The 19,620-nt window shown below is 51.5% G+C and overlaps 1 protein-coding gene across 1 annotated transcript in view; it reads right to left on the bottom strand.

Moving 5' to 3' along the window:
• Positions 1 to 19,620, bottom strand: part of lrp1ba (low density lipoprotein receptor-related protein 1Ba) — a 284,803-nt gene that overhangs the window by 121,521 nt on the left and 143,662 nt on the right. Inside the window, exons 38-44 of the mRNA XM_077010394.1 lie at positions 18,474 to 18,600; positions 18,119 to 18,264; positions 17,698 to 17,822; positions 16,879 to 17,253; positions 10,482 to 10,671; positions 7,077 to 7,281; positions 3,492 to 3,684 (exon numbers count right to left, since the gene is read on the bottom strand). Coding sequence (XP_076866509.1) covers positions 3,492 to 3,684; positions 7,077 to 7,281; positions 10,482 to 10,671; positions 16,879 to 17,253; positions 17,698 to 17,822; positions 18,119 to 18,264; positions 18,474 to 18,600 — 1,361 coding nt within the window. The remainder of the gene's footprint in view (positions 1 to 3,491; positions 3,685 to 7,076; positions 7,282 to 10,481; positions 10,672 to 16,878; positions 17,254 to 17,697; positions 17,823 to 18,118; positions 18,265 to 18,473; positions 18,601 to 19,620) is intronic.

Here is a 19,620-nt window from a genome sequence, read left to right on the forward strand (position 1 = left end):
GATAAAGGAGTCCCTTAAGTCATCTGTGCAGCACAGATAGTGAAGGCAGTGGCCACAGAGGTCCAAACTGCCCTGGTGTGCTGGGCAGACCAGATCTATTTGAACTTGGGAAATCAAGTTCTGAAGAGGCCTTCTCCTGACTGCATGGACTGTTCCGATGGATTTGAGATCGACATGGTGGACTCAATAACCTACGTCCATGACACAGCAAACCCACTGGAGTCCAACAGCATCTTCCGTGACTATACAGAGACCCGACGTTCCTCCTAAAGTTCTCCTAAACGCATTCACTATTCACGCTGCGATACACACGTGGCCAAACTGCTGTGGACACAGGCGTTCCTTCCATTCAGGAAACAGCAGAGATGCGGTGTGACCCTCACGTAACTGCTCTGTAACCCAGACATCTCCGCTAGTTTCCCAGAACTCCATAGTTCCACAGTCATACGGTTTGATTTTCCCTTTGTGACGGTATCAACAAAGTCCTGTCAGAGCCTCTCCAAACCACCTCCACAAGCCACCGTCTCTGGAAGTGCAGACTTGTGCGTAGACCCACTCAGAGATGGAGGAGCTTGTTCTGGTCACCAGTTCTGGACCCTTAATGTTCCGCATGCCCCTCGATGAACCTGGTTGCCATGGAGCCCTGCAGGAAGCTCCGGTATGTTCAGCGAACACAAGTGTGGACCCAAGAAAGGCATTCGACCAATCAGGCGGTATTGTATGACTGATTGGAGCGTGGGGCGCAGGACGTAATGGTCTCCTGAACAGACGGAGGGTCATGCGGAGGCAACAGAACAGTGAGACGTGGTGACCAAGCAGCTGAAAGATTTCGTGCTGCATTTGTGCGTTTCAGTACAAACCTCACCGAGGGTGCCAGCGCTGCTAAGAGCACAGAGTGGCAGCGAGCCGATATCACTGTGGTGAAACAACGGCTAGTTCATCTACAGCAGGAGCTCCAGAGAGCTGGACGCTCTGCCCAGAGTCCTGGCACAGACACAGGACTGGTTATGATGAAGTAGACCAACCCCGACCATCTCCAACAACAGGTGATGCCACGGGGGTACGGCGATAGTACGGCCATAATAGTATAATAGTAAAATAGTAAAGGCAATACTGAAACGTGGCTATTGGAATGCAGAGTGCGGATTAGTTTATTATTACATTTGTGAATCAAGCAAAACGGTGACAGAAGCTACAGCAGCGACTAAAATTAATAGCAACATAATAGCAACAGCTTAGTAGCTTTCACACGGCAAGCCTTTCGTGACACGCTCTTCCCTGTCGTCTTCTCTCACGATAATGTGGCGCTGAAAAACATTGACCTGTCTTGTCAATGTATGGAGCCAGATCCGTAAACGAGAGAAGCTGCTTTCGCCATTCCAGATGGCTCAGTCAAAACCATTACATCTTAATGAACAAATAAATACATCAGCAGCGAAAATGAGTGTAAAAATACCAGGGTTCACGTGTTTTTATTTTCTAACATGGACTAAAGCACAGGGTAGACTCAAACGACAAGAGTTTACAACTTCATCTTCAACCTTTTCAGCCCTGGCGTGAATGTTATCCTCACACGTCCCTGGATTCACCAGTTACAACTACAGACACACTAGAAAATCTGGTAAATGTAGTAGTAAATGTACGATCTGGTAAATGTAGTGGTAAATGTACGATCTGGTAAATGTAGTAGTAAATGTACGATCTGGTAAATGTAGTGGTAAATGTACGATCTGATAAATGTAGTGGTAAATGTACGATGTGGTAAATGTAGTGGTAAATGTACGATGTGGTAAATGTAGTGGTAAATGTACGATGTGGTAAATGTAGTGGTAAATGTACAATGTGGTAAATGTAGTGGTACATGTACGATGTGGTAAATGTAGTGGTACATGTACGATGTGGTAAATGTAGTGGTACATGTACGATGTGGTAAATGTAGTGGTAAATGTATGATCTGGTAAATGTAGTGGTAAATGTACGATGTGGTAAATGTAGTGGTACATGTACGATCTGGTAAATGTAGTGGTAAATGTACGATCTGGTAAATGTAGTGGTAAATGTACGATGTGGTAAATGTAGTGGTACATGTACGATGTGGTAAATGTAGTGGTAAATGTACGATCTGGTAAATGTAGTGGTAAATGTACGATCTGGTAAATGTAGTGGTAAATGTACGATGTGGTAAATGTAGTGGTAAATGTACGATCTGGTAAATGTAGTGGTAAATGTATGATCTGGTAAATGTAGTGGTAAATGTACGATCTGGTAAATGTAGTGGTAAATGTATGATTTGGTAAATGTAGTGGTAAATGTACGATCTGGTAAATGTAGTGGTAAATGTACGATCTGGTAAATGTAGTGGTAAATGTACGATTTGGTAAATGTAGTGGTAAATGTACGATCTGGTAAATGTAGTGGTAAATGTACGATCTGGTAAATGTAGTGGTAAATGTACGATCTGGTAAATGTAGTGGTAAATGTACGATCTGGTAAATGTAGTGGTAAATGTACGATCTGGTAAATGTAGTGGTTATTGTACGCTCTTCTGCCTTGTCCCCGGTGTAGATAGCAGTAGGTCCTATGCCACAACATGAATGAAGGACGTTCGTATGATTGAACGCTATTTGGCCTCTATGATGGATCTGGGCGGAAATTGCTGGCACTGTGTCATTGAAATTGTCGATTTGGGAAGTGCTCTATTTGGTTAATAAGTCAATATGATTATATATATATATATATATATATATATATATATATATATATATATATATATATATATATATATAATATTAGTGCTGTCAATTCCAGGTGCCGCGATTAAAAGTCCTCACCAGGATTTTGTTCAGGCTTCCTGGATTGTGTTGATTCCACTAATTTTACCTGGATTGCTAATTAGAAAATCTAGCAAGCTTGAGCAAAATCCTGGTGAGGACTTTTAATCGCGGCACCTGGAATTGACAGCACTAATATATATATATATATATATATATATATATACGTATATATATTATATATGTATATTATAATGGTCTCCTGAACAGACGGAGGGTCATGCGGAGGAGGCAACAGAACAGTGAGACATGGTGACCAAGCAGCTGAAAGATTTCGTGCTGCATTTGTGCGTTTCGGTACAAACCTCACCGAGAGTGCCAGCGCTGCTAAGAGCACAGAGTGGCAGCGAGCCGATATCACTGTGGTGAAACAACAGCTAGTTCATCTAGTGGGGTGCTATATCTAGATGATATATTATTTATATATATATATATATATATCTCCCGAACCCCCCCCAAAAAAAAAACTCGGATTCATGTAGATCACCCTTTTCAACTTCAAAATGGCTAATTTTGCCGAAAGGTGACTTTCATGCCTGTACTACAGATTCAATTCATGACTTCCTGAAGGAGGTGGAGAATGTGACAAAGCAATATGTTTAACCTAACACACACACACACGAGAGAGAGAGAGAGAGAAATTAAGTGTTAGTGGCTCACAATTGTGTGTATCGTTGGCCACAGCCGCGATGCCCATTGGTTGCTGAAGGAGATTGCCCACGACGACGGTCATGTCTGCTCCAGTTAGCTTCTCTGCACGCATGACTGCCCTGCGCTCCCAGTCTGACCAGAACAGGAAGTCTCCATAAACCACCAAGCCAAAGACCGTCCCGGGCCCCGCCTTGACAACCACCTGCAAGAACACCAGACGAAGAAACAACAGACAGGAAACACCGTCACCGAAAAACCCTCCCCACCATTTATGTATTTCCACTTGCATAATGAATGTGCTGTTTGCACTTTTCCTGGCTTTTCTATTGTACGTATGTTCATTCATGAGAAGGGACTTCAGCAGTTTAAATACAGGTGATGAATTAAATAAAGGTGTTACATCTAGAAGGGTGCTACATCTAGTGGGGTGCTACATCTAGAGGGGTGCTACATCTAGAGGGGTGTTACGTCTGGAGGGGTGTTACGTCTAGAGGGGTGCTACGTCTAGAGGGGTGCTACGTCTAGAGGGGTGCTACATCTAGAGGGGTGCTACGTCTAGAGGGGTGCTACGTCTAGAGGGGAGCTACGTCTAGAGGGGTGCTACGTCTAGAGGGGTGCTACATCTAGAGGGGTGCTACGTCTAGAGGGGTGCTACGTCTAGAGGGGTGTTACGTCTAGAGGGGTGTTATGTCTAGAGGGGTGCTACATCTAGTGGGGTGCTACGTCTAGAGGGGTGTTACGTCTAGAGGGGTGCTACATCTAGTGGGGTGCTACATCTAGAAGGGTGCTACATCAAGGGCGGCTACGTCTAGAGGGGTGCTACGTCTAGAGGGGTGCTACATCTAGAGGGGTGCTACGTCTAGAGGGGTGCTACGTCTAGAGGGGTGCTACGACTAGAGGGGTGCTACATTTAGTGGGGTGCTACATCTAGTGGGGTGCTACATCTAGTGGGGTGCTACATCTAGAGGGGTGCTACATCTAGAGGGGTGCTACATCTAGTGGAGTGCTACGTCTAGAGGGGTGCTACATCTAGTGGGGTGCTACATCTAGTGGGGTGCTACATCTAGAGGGGTGCTACATCTAGAGGGGTGCTACATCTAGTGGAGTGCTACGTCTAGAGGGGTGCTACATCTAGTGGGGTGCTACATCTAGTGGGGTGCTACATCTAGTGGAGTGCTACATCTAGTGGGGTGCTACGTCTAGAGGGGTGCTACATCTAGTGGGGTGCTACATCTAGAGGGGTGCTACATCTAGTGGGGTGCTACATCTAGTGGGGTGCTACATCTAGTGGGGTGCTACGTCTAGAGGGGTGCTACATCTAGAGGGGTGCTACGTCTAGAGGGGTGCTACGTCTAGAGGGGTGCTACGACTAGAGGGGTGCTACATTTAGTGGGGTGCTACATCTAGTGGGGTGCTACATCTAGTGGGGTGCTACATCTAGAGGGGTGCTACATCTAGAGGGGTGCTACATCTAGTGGAGTGCTACGTCTAGAGGGGTGCTACATCTAGTGGGGTGCTACATCTAGTGGGGTGCTACATCTAGAGGGGTGCTACATCTAGAGGGGTGCTACATCTAGTGGAGTGCTACGTCTAGAGGGGTGCTACATCTAGTGGGGTGCTACATCTAGTGGGGTGCTACATCTAGTGGAGTGCTACATCTAGTGGGGTGCTACGTCTAGAGGGGTGCTACATCTAGTGGGGTGCTACATCTAGTGGGGTGCTACATCTAGAGGGGTGCTACATCTAGTGGGGTGCTACATCTAGTGGGGTGCTACATCTAGTGGGGTGCTACGTCTAGAGGGGTGCTACATCTAGTGGGGTGCTACATCTAGTGGGGTGCTACGTCTAGAGGGGTGCTACGTCTAGAGGGGTGCTACGACTAGAGGGGTGCTACATTTAGTGGGGTGCTACATCTAGAGGGGTGCTACATCTAGTGGGGTGCTACATCTAGTGGAGTGCTACGTCTACATCTAGGTGTGGTGGCATCACTAGATGCAGGAGGTTTTGTTAGGTACATTTCTGCTTAGATTATTTAGCTGACACTTGCATCTGTGTGGGTGAACATTATAAAGGAGCAGAAAACTACATGCTAGGCTCACAAACACACACACACACACACACACACACACACACACACACACACACACACACACACAGTATTCTGAATGTCTCCCTATCCCACTATTTTCCTCTTGTCTTTTCCTCTACACATTCTCTCGATCTCTCTAGAGTATAAACATCCTAGCTTTTGTTTTTTTACACTGAAGCCGTAATCCAGTATGATGGACACGTCAACCACACATACACCCCACCACCCCACTCGACCTCTGCTTCCTGTCGGAGCACACACTCCTCCACACACACACTCTCTCCTCCTCACACACACACTCTCTCCTCCACACACACACACACACACACACACACACACACACACACACACACACACACACACACACACACACACACACACACACACACACACACACACTCTCCTCCACACACACACTCTCCTCCACACACACACTCTCTCCTCCACACACACTTTCTCCTCCACACACACACTCTCTCCTCCACACACCCACTCTCTCCTCCACACACACTCTCTCCTCCACACAGCTCCAAACGCCTCTCTGAGAGTCTGAGAAACCACCGAGTGACGTCTGGCCGGTGGGGCTGGTACAGAGTCGTGGGCGGCCAGGGACACCCTCGCTACACCCATCCGCACCGCCCACCTCGCCTCCCTCCCCGGAGCCTGCAGCCTCCACCCTCAACAATTTTCACTCTTTAATTAGAAAGTTGACGGGTTGTTCCTGGTGCGACTTTCACCCGCTTCCATTCCCAGTGTGACCCGAGGGCCCGTTCTGTTGTGGCTCTGCTGTCTCTCACACTGCAGCGGGAGTGTTTACGCCGGCTACCCTGCACCCGCCCGCCCGCCGCCTGCCCACCCGCCCGCCGTAACAGCAGGACAGCGTGGAGGACAGACTCCTCTATTCCTGCACCATCTCTTCTCACTACCAGTTCCCACATGCTGGCTGCAACGCACACTGTAAAAACTTGCGTTCGCATCCTTCAAGACAAGCGGATTTATTCCAGTTGGTTTTTCATGAGTTTGAAGGAGTGCATCGCATCTCTCTTTGTTGGTGACGGTTGCTAAGGGCTAACCAATTAACGAGGCGGCACACAGTCTTGAACATAATGCCACATTTAGAGTCTGAATCCGCATGTGCAGGATATCTGCCTGATGGGGTGTGTGTCCAACCTTCAGACCACAGAAGCACTGGAGGGTTAAAGGCTCGAGTGTGTGGTGATGACGTAAGGAGCTACTTGTAAGGAGCAGGTTGGCGAAGACAAATTTCACTCTAATTCACTGTGATTAATGGCTAGGCATTAGCGATGACGACACCTTCATTTCAGTCGTGGCTGTTCAATAGGGGAGCAGCAGACTGAACATTTTCTCCCCCATCTTACAGTCTCTTTAAAAATGTCACAAAAGCCTTAAGATACTTCAGCGCTATTGGGCTTTCAAGGCGGCGCTAATGCAGCTGCAGACGGGACGTGTTCTGGAAGGCCACACAAAAACGTGGGAGCACTCACGTATCTGCGCGAGCCGTCGTAATCACACCTCTCCACGGAGCCCAGGCCGCCGTCTGAGAAGTAGAGCTTCTCGGCGCGGTGGTCAATGGTCAGTCCATTAGGGGCGAGGACGCGCTGGCTAACGATGAGACGAACGTTCCTCCCCGAGAGGGTCGATCTCTGGATGCTCGGTCTCCTCTCGTTCCAGTTAGTCCAGAACATTAGACTGAAGATGCAGCCGGCGGAAGAAGGGAGAGAATGAACAGATGGAGAGAGAGTGCCATTAACACAGAGATCTTAAATAAAAACAGCAAAAGAGAGAAGGAGAGGTATAGAAAGTAGACCATTAACACATGGGTATAAAGAAACTGAAAATGGTGGGGGGGGGTAAAATGCACACAATTTGCTAACATTCCTGCTCTGACAGTTTCGTGCCATTTGCGTTACAGCCTAGACAGCAGGCCAGGATGTATTCATCGCTTTTTCAGTGGCATCCTTTAAAACATTTCAGGGTTTCATGATTCAGGTTTCAGCATTTGTAAACACAATGGGGAAAGGGTAAACAATGCACTTTGGATTTGAATGCCTGATTGTTTAGTCAACCTCATTTCTTCACCCAAAAATCTAAATAACATAAACTAATACTTGTATGGAGCTCGGGATAGGGAATTCTTTTGATTTAAAAAAAGTACCTTTCTTAGAGATCTACAGTGTGCCAACACTAACGTGATCTACACCTCCACCTCCTCCTGTGTGTTCTCCCTAACGCAGGTCGAGTGGCAGACGCCAGCGACAAGGTGCGACTGCTAGCTGTGATCAGTCCCTGATCTGACAGCGGCTACTTAGGTCTGATACCAGTCTAACAGGCATAACGAGTGGCTGTGAGAGCACACAGAGCCATTAACGCTGTGGGAACATGAACCAGAAACACTGCCCTGTGGGTCTGACTCCTCCCCCTCACTCTACCTCTACCAATCACAACACTGCCCTGTGGGCCTGACTCCTCCCCTCACTCTACCTCTACCAATCACAACACTGCCCTGTGGGCCTGACTCCTCCCCCTCACTCTACCTCTACCAATCACAACACTGCCCTGTGGGCCTGACTCCTCCCCCTCACTCTACCTCTACCAATCACAACACTGCCCTGTGGGCCTGACTCCTCCCCTCACTCTACCCCTACCAATCACAACACTGCCCTGTGGGCCCTGACTCCTCCCCCTCACTCTACCCCTACCAATCACAACACTGCCCTGTGGGCCTGACTCCTCCCCTCAACCGCTTGCAGAGATGAAACCCTTTTCAAGGGGCTCTCCAAACGTGTGAACAAATTTGACATGACCTTAAAAACGAATGCATATTTATCTCGAGAAGATTCCCGATGAGTAACTGTACATGATGAAAATGACATGATGTTAAATATGTTGTAAAGTTCCAATAGTGCAGATAAGTCCTTTCTTCTGTCAGCTGCCACGTTTCATTGCTACGATAACAACTGCTAAAGAATGTGTCATTAATACAAATGTTTATGAGTATCTTGCCAATGGAAACAGCAAATGCTTAATTCTGCTGGTCGGAAGGTGTTCAAACAAAGCAGTGTGTCAGCTTTCCCTTTCTGTAATATAAAGACAATTACATCTCCTGCAAGTAAAACAGTAGACAACTCATTCAGTACTGTATGAGGAGGACTGGGTGATGACAATTGATCCTTCTATGTTAGTTATTTTAGTGGCTAATAAATTTACTGGTAGCACATCTAGAGCAGTTGCAGGCTACAGTACCAGTTATTATCCAAATGGTCGTTTATCTCACTCTTAATGAGCATGTCTTTGATGTTTTTGTCTGTAGGAGATTAGTGGAGGATCTTAAAAGGGAATGCATTGTGAAGTGTGAAGTGTTTAAGTATAATATTAGTCACTGATTTAAATGTAGGAGGACTGGTCATCACCAGTGGATCTCCAGTCTCTACAGATTGTATATAGGTCAGTGCCTCCACTGTGTTAACTGGAAAAACACGAGAAAAGACATAATCTATGACTTCCTTAGGAAACCCACAGTTATGGAAACTATGAAAATATTCACACATTCTCTCTCTTTCTCTCTCTATCTCTATTTAGATTAGCATACAGCATATATATATGCGTATATATATATATGTGCACATACACATATGTGTGTGTGTGAGACTACAAACAAGGTTGTTATGCCGGAACCCCTGGGGTGCCATTCTCTAAATGATGGGGTTTAACATTGTACACACACACACACACACACACACACACACACACACACACACACACACACACACACACACACACACACACTTACTGGTTCGTGTTAAGCCCCATCATTTAGAGAATGGAGACCCTGGGGTTTTGGAATAAGGTTGTTTGTAGTCATGGGTTTGAGTTTGCTGAACATGCACTTCTTGCCTTCAAAAACCAACATATTTGATACTAGTGATATTAATGCCCTCGTGTCCAAGGGCCATATTAAGATACAGCTAAAAATGAGAAGTGAAGGAACCCTTGGTTTCAAGTGTTCAAATCTAAATGACAGCATTAAACGAAATGAATCCAGCATCAAACAAAATAAAAGCTCCACCTGCCAATGAGAGAAGATTAGAGACTGCACTTCACACACAAAATAAAAGTGCAAGACCTTAATGAAGTGCAGGGAGCTTATGGGTGGAGTGGTGTTGACAGGAGAGAGCTGACTTTAATACCCTCTCCACCGTGAACACTCGTCCTCACAGGTCACGCGCTCTTACATTCCACCTCTTTATTCACCACAGAGCTCCTCGCAAGAGAAATTAATGTGCCGTATGTTGTCTTGCATCTAATTACTGTGCCGTAATTAGTGGATCTCATTCTTAATTGACCTCTGGAAGAGACATACTTCACAACTGCAATTTCAGCCGCAGGGTAGTTTAGAGGAGATTCATGTTTCCAAGCTTGGGTGAGCAAGTGAGATGTTGAAAATTAGAAGACATTGTAGGTACCACAAAGCGTGCAGCGACTGTGCTAAACTCGTGTGGTGCCGTACGTCTACAGGACGCACGGTTTACATCAACACTTGCGAGTCTGATTAATTGAACGTTATATTTCCCTACTTGCCTTACCAGTTAGTTATTAGTCATTACGGAAACACCAGGAAAAGCTCCTGGGAGCACGTCATTTCAAGCAGAGAGAGGTCTCGGCCACCTTTCCTAAAGCCACCGCAGCGTGACGACAGTGCTGAGTGACTACATAATTACGGCTTCGTGACCTAAATATGGTCTGTCGTGTTTAATTTGGTGTCAAACAATCAATCGACTCCATTAGGAGCTCGTTCACACATCAATCGCTACGTCGAGTGCTGTCTGTGACTTGCGTGTGGTTGCGTGGGACGAGACGCGTGGCGAGACTGGGCGGGGGGGGGTACTCACTTCTGACACTCGTCCAGGGCGAGGGCGTGCGGGCGGTCCTCGTCGGCCAGGCGCACCACAGCTTGGCGGCGGAAGGCGGCGGGTCGGGTCTGGTCCAGCGTGTGGCGCGTGACGGTGGCAGTGGCCGCGCTGGTCCAGTAGAGGGCGTCCCAGCCGCGGTGGTAGGCCAGGCCTTCCGCCGAGCCCACATCTGCACAGAGCATGCGGGGTCAAGGGCAGAGTTAGCATCGGTCGCGTGGGCACACATGGACACGCACGGACAAGCACGGACACGCATGGACATTACCTGGTCAGAGATCTGAGAGTAACAGTCGTCCCTGACCTGGTAAGCATCTTCAGTCACGTACAGAGCTATAGAGACTTACAATAAAGCTGAACTCGACGAAGCTCATCATACATCTGGTTTAATATCAAGGCATACATCCGATTTAATATTTACAATATCTGTACAATCTTGTATGAAACATTTATTAAAAATCTGTAGAGTGTATATTAAAAGGCTGTGTGAAAACGCTCAAACTAAACATACAATTCGGATTACGCAAACGTAAACACACTCACAAAACATCTCCGTGGAGACGGAATGCTGACGAGAGATGAATGAGATACGAGAGCCGTGTCTGTACAGGCTGGAAAGGTCACGGTGTATCGACCTCGATCGACCCGCAACACCCTGCCGTCAATCGACACGTCTGCCGACAGGAAGGGCAACGTTGCCATGGAGACGGGCACGAAATGGTGCGGCAGTCTCCGGCTGACGCTCTGCGGTTAAAGACTTTATCTGACTGGGCCGTGTTCACAACAGTGTCACGCCGGCCGTTTCCTGTTAGGACACCCTAGCCTCGAGCATCTGTCTAGAACGTTCTCTAGAGATGTTCTCAGGATCAGGCCTATTGTGTTTGGGCAACCAGCCCTTACTGATACTTTACATTACAGTTTACATGACTTATTTTTAAAATATATTAAAATATAAACAGTTTCATGCACCCTGAAGCACATTGAATGTGAGGTTTTCTTTGAGAGTTTACTGCCCGTTTCTCAGTGAGGGAAATATTAAGGGTCCGTGTGGAGTTTCATTGCCTTTACTGTTATGCGTCTTTAAGTTACACTAGGGCACTCTGATCTTACGCAGCTCCAAAAGAGGGAGATCGTTTGGAGACCCTGAATTCTCATGGATTTTTAAGCAAAAAGATCATTGTGGTGACGATAATAAGGTTCAGACTTACAAGTCAGACTTTGTGTGCATGTGTGTGTGTGTGTGTGTGTTGAAGGGAACTGTCCTTGTGTGAAGAGAGGAGTCTGTCGGACCACCTCCTGTCGGCAATCTATCATTCCCTCACTAATGGAGGAAGAGTCACCCTGTAGACATCCCAAAACCTCCTCTCCCTCTCTCTCCCCCTCCGTCTCTTTGTCACTTTCAGTCTCTCTCTATCAGTAGAACAATACCCAGGTCCACATTTAGTTCAGCTATTAATATATGATAATAGATTAAAATCATTAATACAGACTCTGTCTCCCTCTCTCTCTCTCTCTCTCTCTCTCTCTCTCAGCAGAACCATTCTGAGGTCTGCATTTAGTTTGGTTATTTCATTATCATTCATACAGACAGATGCTATTTCTCATTGTTACACACACAGCAGTACAATCTTCGGGGCTTCATTTAGAAAGGCTATTTTATTATCATAGGCAATCTCTCCTCTCTCTTTTACGGTCTCTCTCACACAGTTTGATTTTCTCTACCATTGTCTTTCTCTCTCTCTCTCTCTCTCTCTCTCTCTCTCTCTCTCTCTCTCTCTCTCTCACACTATCTCTCTCTCAGTCTCATTCTCCCTTTCTCCACCATTATACAGTTGGCCTTCTTGTGACCGAGCTTGTCAAAAAATCTAAAATCTCCAGACTGGGTGGAATAAGAGATCCACAATGCCGGGCGCCTACAGAGTGCCGGAGGTCCGCTACAAGCTGGGATCCACTGCCAGCGCTCGTTTCTGTTGATTTCTCATGTCTCATCACAGTCTCGCGGAGCTGCAGAGGCAGACCAGCCCGACAGAAAGCCTGGCATGTTGTCAATAACTCGGACGTTTCAGACTGCAAAACGAAGTGCTGCATGAGACGGGGAAGACGGGGAGGACTCGGCGTGTGTGGACCGGGCCGGCAGAACGCAGAAAATCAAGGAGCATCGCCAGAGGAGCGTGGCGAGGGGCGGAGCATGGCGAGGGGCGGAGCGTGGCGAGGGGCGGAGCGTGGCGAGGGGCGGAGCATGGCGAGGGGCGGAGCGTGGCGAGGGGCGGAGCGTGGCGAGGGGCGGAGCGTGGCGAGGGGCGAAGCGTGGCGAGGGGCGGAGCATGGCGAGGGGCGGAGCATGGCGAGGGGAACATGCAGGCAGGCGCTGCTGTTCCAGCGGGTCGGGGGGTGTTTGGACGGCGTGGTGTTCCAGCGGGTCGGGGGGTGTTTGGACTGCGTGGTGTTCCAGCGGGTCGGGGGGTGTTTGGACTGCGTGGTGTTCCAGCGGGTCGGGGGGTGTTTGGACGGCGTGGTGTTCCAGCGGGTCGGGGGGTGTTTGGACTGCGTGGTGTTCCAGCGGGTCGGGGGGTGTTTGGACTGCGTGGTGTTCCAGCGGGTCGGGGGGTGTTTGGACTGCGTGGTGTTCCAGCGGGTCGGGGGGTGTTTGGACTGCGTGGTGTTCCAGCGGGTCGGGGGGTGTTTGGACTGCGTGGTGTTCCAGCGGGTCGGGGGGTGTTTGGACTGCGTGGTGTTCCAGCGGGTCGGGGGGTGTTTGGACTGCGTGGTGTTCCAGCGGGTCGGGGGGTGTTTGGACTGCGTGGTGTTCCAGCGGGTCGGGGGGTGTTTGGACTGCGTGGTGTTCCAGCGGGTCGGGGGGTGTTTGGACTGCGTGGTGTTCCAGCGGGTCGGGGGGTGTTTGGACTGCGTGGTGTTCCAGCGGGTCGGGGGGTGTTTGGACTGCGTGGTGTTCCAGCGGGTCGGGGGGTGTTTGGACTGCGTGGTGTTCCAGCGGGTCGGGGGGTGTTTGGACTGCGTGGTGTTCCAGCGGGTCGGGGGGTGTTTGGACGGTGTGGTGTTCCAGCGGGTCGGGGGGTGTTTGGACTGCGTGGTGTTCCAGCGGGTCGGGGGGTGTTTGGACTGCGTGGTGTTCCAGCGGGTCGGGGGGTGTTTGGACTGCGTGGTGTTCCAGCGGGTCGGGGGGTGTTTGGACTGCGTGGTGTTCCAGCGGGTCGGGGGGTGTTTGGACTGCGTGGTGTTCCAGCGGGTCGGGGGGTGTTTGGACGGCGTGGTGTTCCAGCGGGTCGGGGGGTGTTTGGACGGCGTGGTGTTCCAGCGGGTCGGGGGGTGTTTGGACTGCGTGGTGTTCCAGCGGGTCGGGGGGTGTTTGGACTGCGTGGTGTTCCAGCGGGTCGGGGGGTGTTTGGACTGCGTGGTGTTCCAGCGGGTCGGGGGGTGTTTGGATTGCGTGGTGTTCCAGCGGGTCGGGGGGTGTTTGGACTGCGTGGTGTTCCAGCGGGTCGGGGGGTGTTTGGACTGCGTGGTGTTCCAGCGGGTCGGGGGGTGTTTGGACTGCGTGGTGTTCCAGCGGGTCGGGGGGTGTTTGGACTGCGTGGTGTTCCAGCGGGTCGGGGGGTGTTTGGACTGCGTGGTGTTCCAGCGGGTCGGGGGGTGTTTGGACTGCGTGGTGTTCCAGCGGGTCGGGGGGTGTTTGGACTGCGTGGTGTTCCAGCGGGTCGGGGGGTGTTTGGACTGCGTGGTGTTCCAGCGGGTCGGGGGGTGTTTGGACTGCGTGGTGTTCCAGCGGGTCGGGGGGTGTTTGGACTGCGTGGTGTTCCAGCGGGTCGGGGGGTGTTTGGACTGCGTGGTGTTCCAGCGGGTCGGGGGGTGTTTGGACTGCGTGGTGTTCCAGCGGGTCGGGGGGTGTTTGGACGGCGTGGTGTTCCAGCGGGTCGGGGGGTGTTTGGACTGCGTGGTGTTCCAGCGGGTCGGGGGGTGTTTGGACTGCGTGGTGTTTCAGCGGGTCGGGGGGTGTTTGGACTGCGTGGTGTTTCAGCGGGTCGGGGGGTGTTTGGACGGTGTGGTGTTTCAGCGGGTCGGGGGGTGTTTGGACGGTGTGGTGTTCCAGCGGGTCGGGGGGTGTTTGGACTGCGTGGTGTTCCAGCGGGTCGGGGGGTGTTTGGACTGCGTGGTGTTCCAGCGGGTCGGGGGGTGTTTGGACTGCGTGGTGTTCCAGCGGGTCGGGGGGTGTTTGGACTGCGTGGTGTTCCAGCGGGTCGGGGGGTGTTTGGACGGTGTGGTGTTTCAGCGGGTCGGGGGGTGTTTGGACTGCGTGGTGTTTCAGCGGGTCGGGGGGTGTTTGGACTGCGTGGTGTTCCAGCGGGTCGGGGGGTGTTTGGACTGCGTGGTGTTCCAGCGGGTCGGGGGGTGTTTGGACTGCGTGGTGTTCCAGCGGGTCGGGGGGTGTTTGGACTGCGTGGTGTTCCAGCGGGTCGGGGGGTGTTTGGACTGTGTGGTGTTCCAGCGGGTCGGGGGGTGTTTGGACTGCGTGGTGTTCCAGCGGGTCGGGGGGTGTTTGGACTGCGTGGTGTTCCAGCGGGTCGGGGGGTGTTTGGACTGCGTGGTGTTCCAGCGGGTCGGGGGGTGTTTGGACTGCGTGGTGTTCCAGCGGGTCGGGGGGTGTTTGGACTGCGTGGTGTTCCAGCGGGTCGGGGGGTGTTTGGACTGCGTGGTGTTCCAGCGGGTCGGGGGGTGTTTGGACTGCGTGGTGTTTCAGCGGGTCGGGGGGTGTTTGGACTGCGTGGTGTTCCAGCGGGTCGGGGGGTGTTTGGACTGCGTGGTGTTCCAGCGGGTCGGGGGGTGTTTGGACTGCGTGGTGTTCCAGCGGGTCGGGGGGTGTTTGGACTGCGTGGTGTTCCAGCGGGTCGGGGGGTGTTTGGACGGTCTGGTGTTCCAGCGGGTCGGGGGTGTTTGGACTGCGTGGTGTTCCAGCGGGTCGGGGGGTGTTTGGACTGCGTGGTGTTCCAGCGGGTCGGGGGGTGTTTGGACTGCGTGGTGTTCCAGCGGGTCGGGGGGTGTTTGGACTGCGTGGTGTTGGGTGAGAGGGACGAAACCAGACCAGCGTATGTCTGACATGAGCAGGAAAGAGCAGCGAGGGTGAGATTAGACATACCCCTCCACTTCCTTCAACACACGTTTGGCGTGAACGAACACAGATGCTGAGCTGATGGCAAGTGTGTGTGTGTGTGTGTGTGTGCGTGTGTGTGTGTGGGGGAGATTTGGGGGTTTGCTTGAGCAGGTAAAGCACAAAGGTACTCATTCCTGCTCCGAGCCCCTGAAAGCTGACAGGTCTGCAGGAGAGATTAGCGGTGAGGCGGAGCGTCTGGCGTGTGCAGGACCGTGTCCTGTTTCTGCGGGGTGGCTAGACGGAGCGCCAGCGGAAACACCGCCATGCACGCTTGCCTCTCTTACCACAGAGACGCGGCCGATACACAATCGACACAGAAAAGCAAAGCATTTGAAGCAACTTCACTTTGGCCAATATGGCTGCTAGAACAGAACTACATTTCCCATCAGCCACTGCACACCCTAAACACCTCCCCTCATTTAGCACAGCATATGTCTGGTGTTACGCAGAAGCTATTCATTAGCGTGTCCTAATGCCATCCTGCATTTCTACAGCGTATAAATAAGCAGGCGGGCATGAGGGTTAAGCGTGAGGTGGAGGTGCCCGGCGGGTGGGGGCGAGCTGCCCTCGTCTGACAGACGTCGCACCACACCGTGCCCATCCATCACGTAGGAACACGGCTGGCACCTCCATGGCTCGCTGGGTTAATCGCCAATTGATTAAGAGAGATGCGCAGTAATCCTGACAGGGTTACGGCGTGATACATCACAGGACCGCGGACCAGGCGGCCCATCAACGCCTGGGATGACCCACCCTCACGCACAATCACTCTCCACTCCTCTCATGGGACTCGCAGCCATAACAATGTTTCAATACCGGTTAAATACATCGACAGACATTCAAGCTGCATGATCAAACATATCGATCCTGCTTTAAAAAGAGCTCAAACAGATCGGAGTAAGTCTATATTAGTCTTCATTGTAATCATTGCAGATTACAGTAAGGATAGATTACGGGGAGGGATTAAAGTGAGAAAGTGCAGCGAGAGATTATAGCAATTGATCAGCCTGCTTCTTCGTCTCTTGTACTCCTGTACTCTCTTGTACTTCATCTCATTAAAGGAGTCATGGTGACCCGGTAGATCTTTTGAGATTAGGGAAATGAGAAAAAACATTTAGGCTCAGGCAGGGAGACGCTTCACTGGCTGTGGGAAAAGCTCCACTCAGGGTGGAGGTGGGCGGGAGGGCGTTAGCCAGCCTCAGGGAGACCCACCTTCGACCACCACGCGCCGCTCGGTCCAGTCGTCGTTAATCGCCTGGATGTTCCCATAATGCACGTCGCTGAGGAAGATGCGGTTGGTGCCTCCACCACCCCGCCCGTAGTCGAAGGCCAGGGCGATGACGTCCCTAAAGTGGGCGGGGTTCTCGTAGGGGCGCACGGGCGTGCGGGGGCGGGCGGAGCTGGCATCCAGGTGCGCAGTGCGCAGGGCGCTACGCTCCGAGAAGAGCAGGTAGCCGTGGTAGGGGAGGCAGGCGACGGCGTCGGGCGCCAGGGAGCCGTGGGCGCAGGAGCACGTCTTCACGCCATCGCCCACGTAGAAGCAGAGCTGCTCACAGCCCCCGTTAGCCCTGCCACACGCGTTAGTGCCTGGAAAAGGGGCAAGGAGACACACATGAGCTTTTCTTTTTGACAACAGCTTTTTTCATCACAAATAATGAATTGGACGATTCAGTAGGAATCTGAATGAGATTACTGAGATTATAATGGGATGTAGGAATCATGGAGCACAGAAGCACGTGGTCTCCTTGCCCCTCTAAACAGCAGGAATCAGGTGTGTGAACGTGGTCATTAATCACTACGTGCCCCCCCCCCCCCCCCCCCCCCCCCCCCCGCTACTGTACACTGGGGTGAAATTTACACAGCATTGATAAACCCCACTGGAGCATGACGCATAATATTTTTAACACTGTCTTGTAAGGGGGGGGGATCACGTTTGATAAATGAGACTCTAGAAGTGGCTTCGCTGGTGAATCAGCATGAAGCCAGAGGTGAATGAACCAAGTGAACGAAAGCATTAGATAAAACCTTAACCTTTCTCCCTGTCTCGGTTAAACACCTTCACGTCCCTTAAGCCCAGGCCCAGGCCGCTCCGGACGGTGCTGGCGTGTGTGACGTTGTTCTTGGGGGCGCGGCGGATGGAGCCGTTGGCGTAGGCCCTGACCAAGGTGGAGACAAGACAGATCAACGCCACCGGACTGATTCAAACCACGCAGCCCAGCAAACACGGCAGGTGTAAGGGACCGGATGCAACGGTGTAAGGGACCGGATGCAATTACAGCCCTGCAATGAGAGCTGCTGGAGATGCGAACTGGAACGCCGTCGTCTTCGGAGATGGGGCGGGTGGGGGGAGCGGTCGGGGGGGGGGGGGGGGTGACCTTGAGGTGCTGCTGGGTAATCCCTGGGTGGGGGAGGGGTGCTGATCCAGGAGGCTGTTCAAGGGAAAATAAATTACCTGTCGGCCCAGTAGAGGTGAGGGCCGAAGACGGCGACGGAGAGCAGGTCTGCGGCCTCCAGCACCACCTCCCGCTCCACGCTGCTTTCCAGGCTCACACGCTCCATCTTCCCCACACGCACGTCGCACCAGTACAACTTGTTTTCCTGCAATGCCATTCGAAACAGAAGCTCAGGTGGGTGTGGCACATTACAGCAGACACCAGGTGCCACTCAGTGGCAGCGTAGGTCCAACCCCGGTAGCGGAGATCCAGCACTGGTCTCACTATTCCCAAAGTGTCTCCCCTTTCAGGTATTGATGGTTGGATCTCCTGGACAGAGGTTGGGGTATTTTCCAGAAAGGGGGAGGAGCAAACCTGGTAGTCAATGGAGACGCTGGTGGGCCAGCCCACTCCAGCGGTGACAAGGTTCACACGCTGTGATCCGTCCAGACGGGATCTGCTGATTTTGGGGTTCTGGCCCCATTCTGTCCAGATGAGGAACCTGCACAGGGGAAGCAGCATGAGTGTACAGACCCATCACGCCCACATCACCCCTCAACTTCTCACACCCACAACACCCCTCAAATTCTCACGCCCACATCACCCCTCAACTTCTCACGCCCACATCACCCCTCAACTTCTCACGCCCACAACACCCCTCAACTTCTCACACCCACATCACCCCTCAACTTCTCACGCCCACATCACCCCTCAACCCATCACGCCCACATCACCCCTCAACTTCTCACGCCCACATCACCCCTCAACTTCTCACGCCCACATCACCCCTCAACTTCTCACGCCCACATCACCCCTCAACTTCTCACACCCACAACACCCCTCAACTTCTCACGCCCACATCACCCCTCAACTTCTCACACCCACATCACCCCTCAACTTCTCACGCCCACATCACCCCTCAACTTCTCACGCCCACATCACCCCTCAACTTCTCACACCCACAACACCCCTCAACTTCTCACACCCACAACACCCCTCAACTTCTCATGCCCATATCACCCCTCAACTTCTCACGCCCACATCACCCCTCAACTTCTCACGCCCACATCACCCCTCAACTTCTCACGCCCATATCACCCCTCAACTTCTCACGCCCACATCACCCCTCAACTTCTCACGCCCACATCACCCCTCAACTTCTCACGCCCACATCACCTCTCAACTTCTCACGCCCACATCACCCCTCAACTTCTCAGTTCAGCTCATCTCAGGTTACAAAAAGGTGCAACGGAGATTGTCCTCAGGTGTCTCAGCAAAGTGTAGCTCATTCATCATAATATTCGGATTATTAGTGCAAATGTTTAATCACATGCCATCAGGTTGGATTAAAATGTAATCTAAAAGACAAAAACAGAAGCAATCAGTGATTTGTGTTTAATGGGATCTCTTTTGATTATTCTGATGACTCTTATCTTTAGCGTGATTAAAGGTTCCATGTCACCAGGAAACGCAGCTCAAATGAGTCTAATTAATTTCCCAGGCCGAGACTTCTTACTGACCT

This window comes from Brachyhypopomus gauderio, chromosome 1 (assembly GCF_052324685.1).
Source record: "Brachyhypopomus gauderio isolate BG-103 chromosome 1, BGAUD_0.2, whole genome shotgun sequence".
NCBI lineage: Eukaryota > Metazoa > Chordata > Actinopteri > Gymnotiformes > Hypopomidae > Brachyhypopomus > Brachyhypopomus gauderio.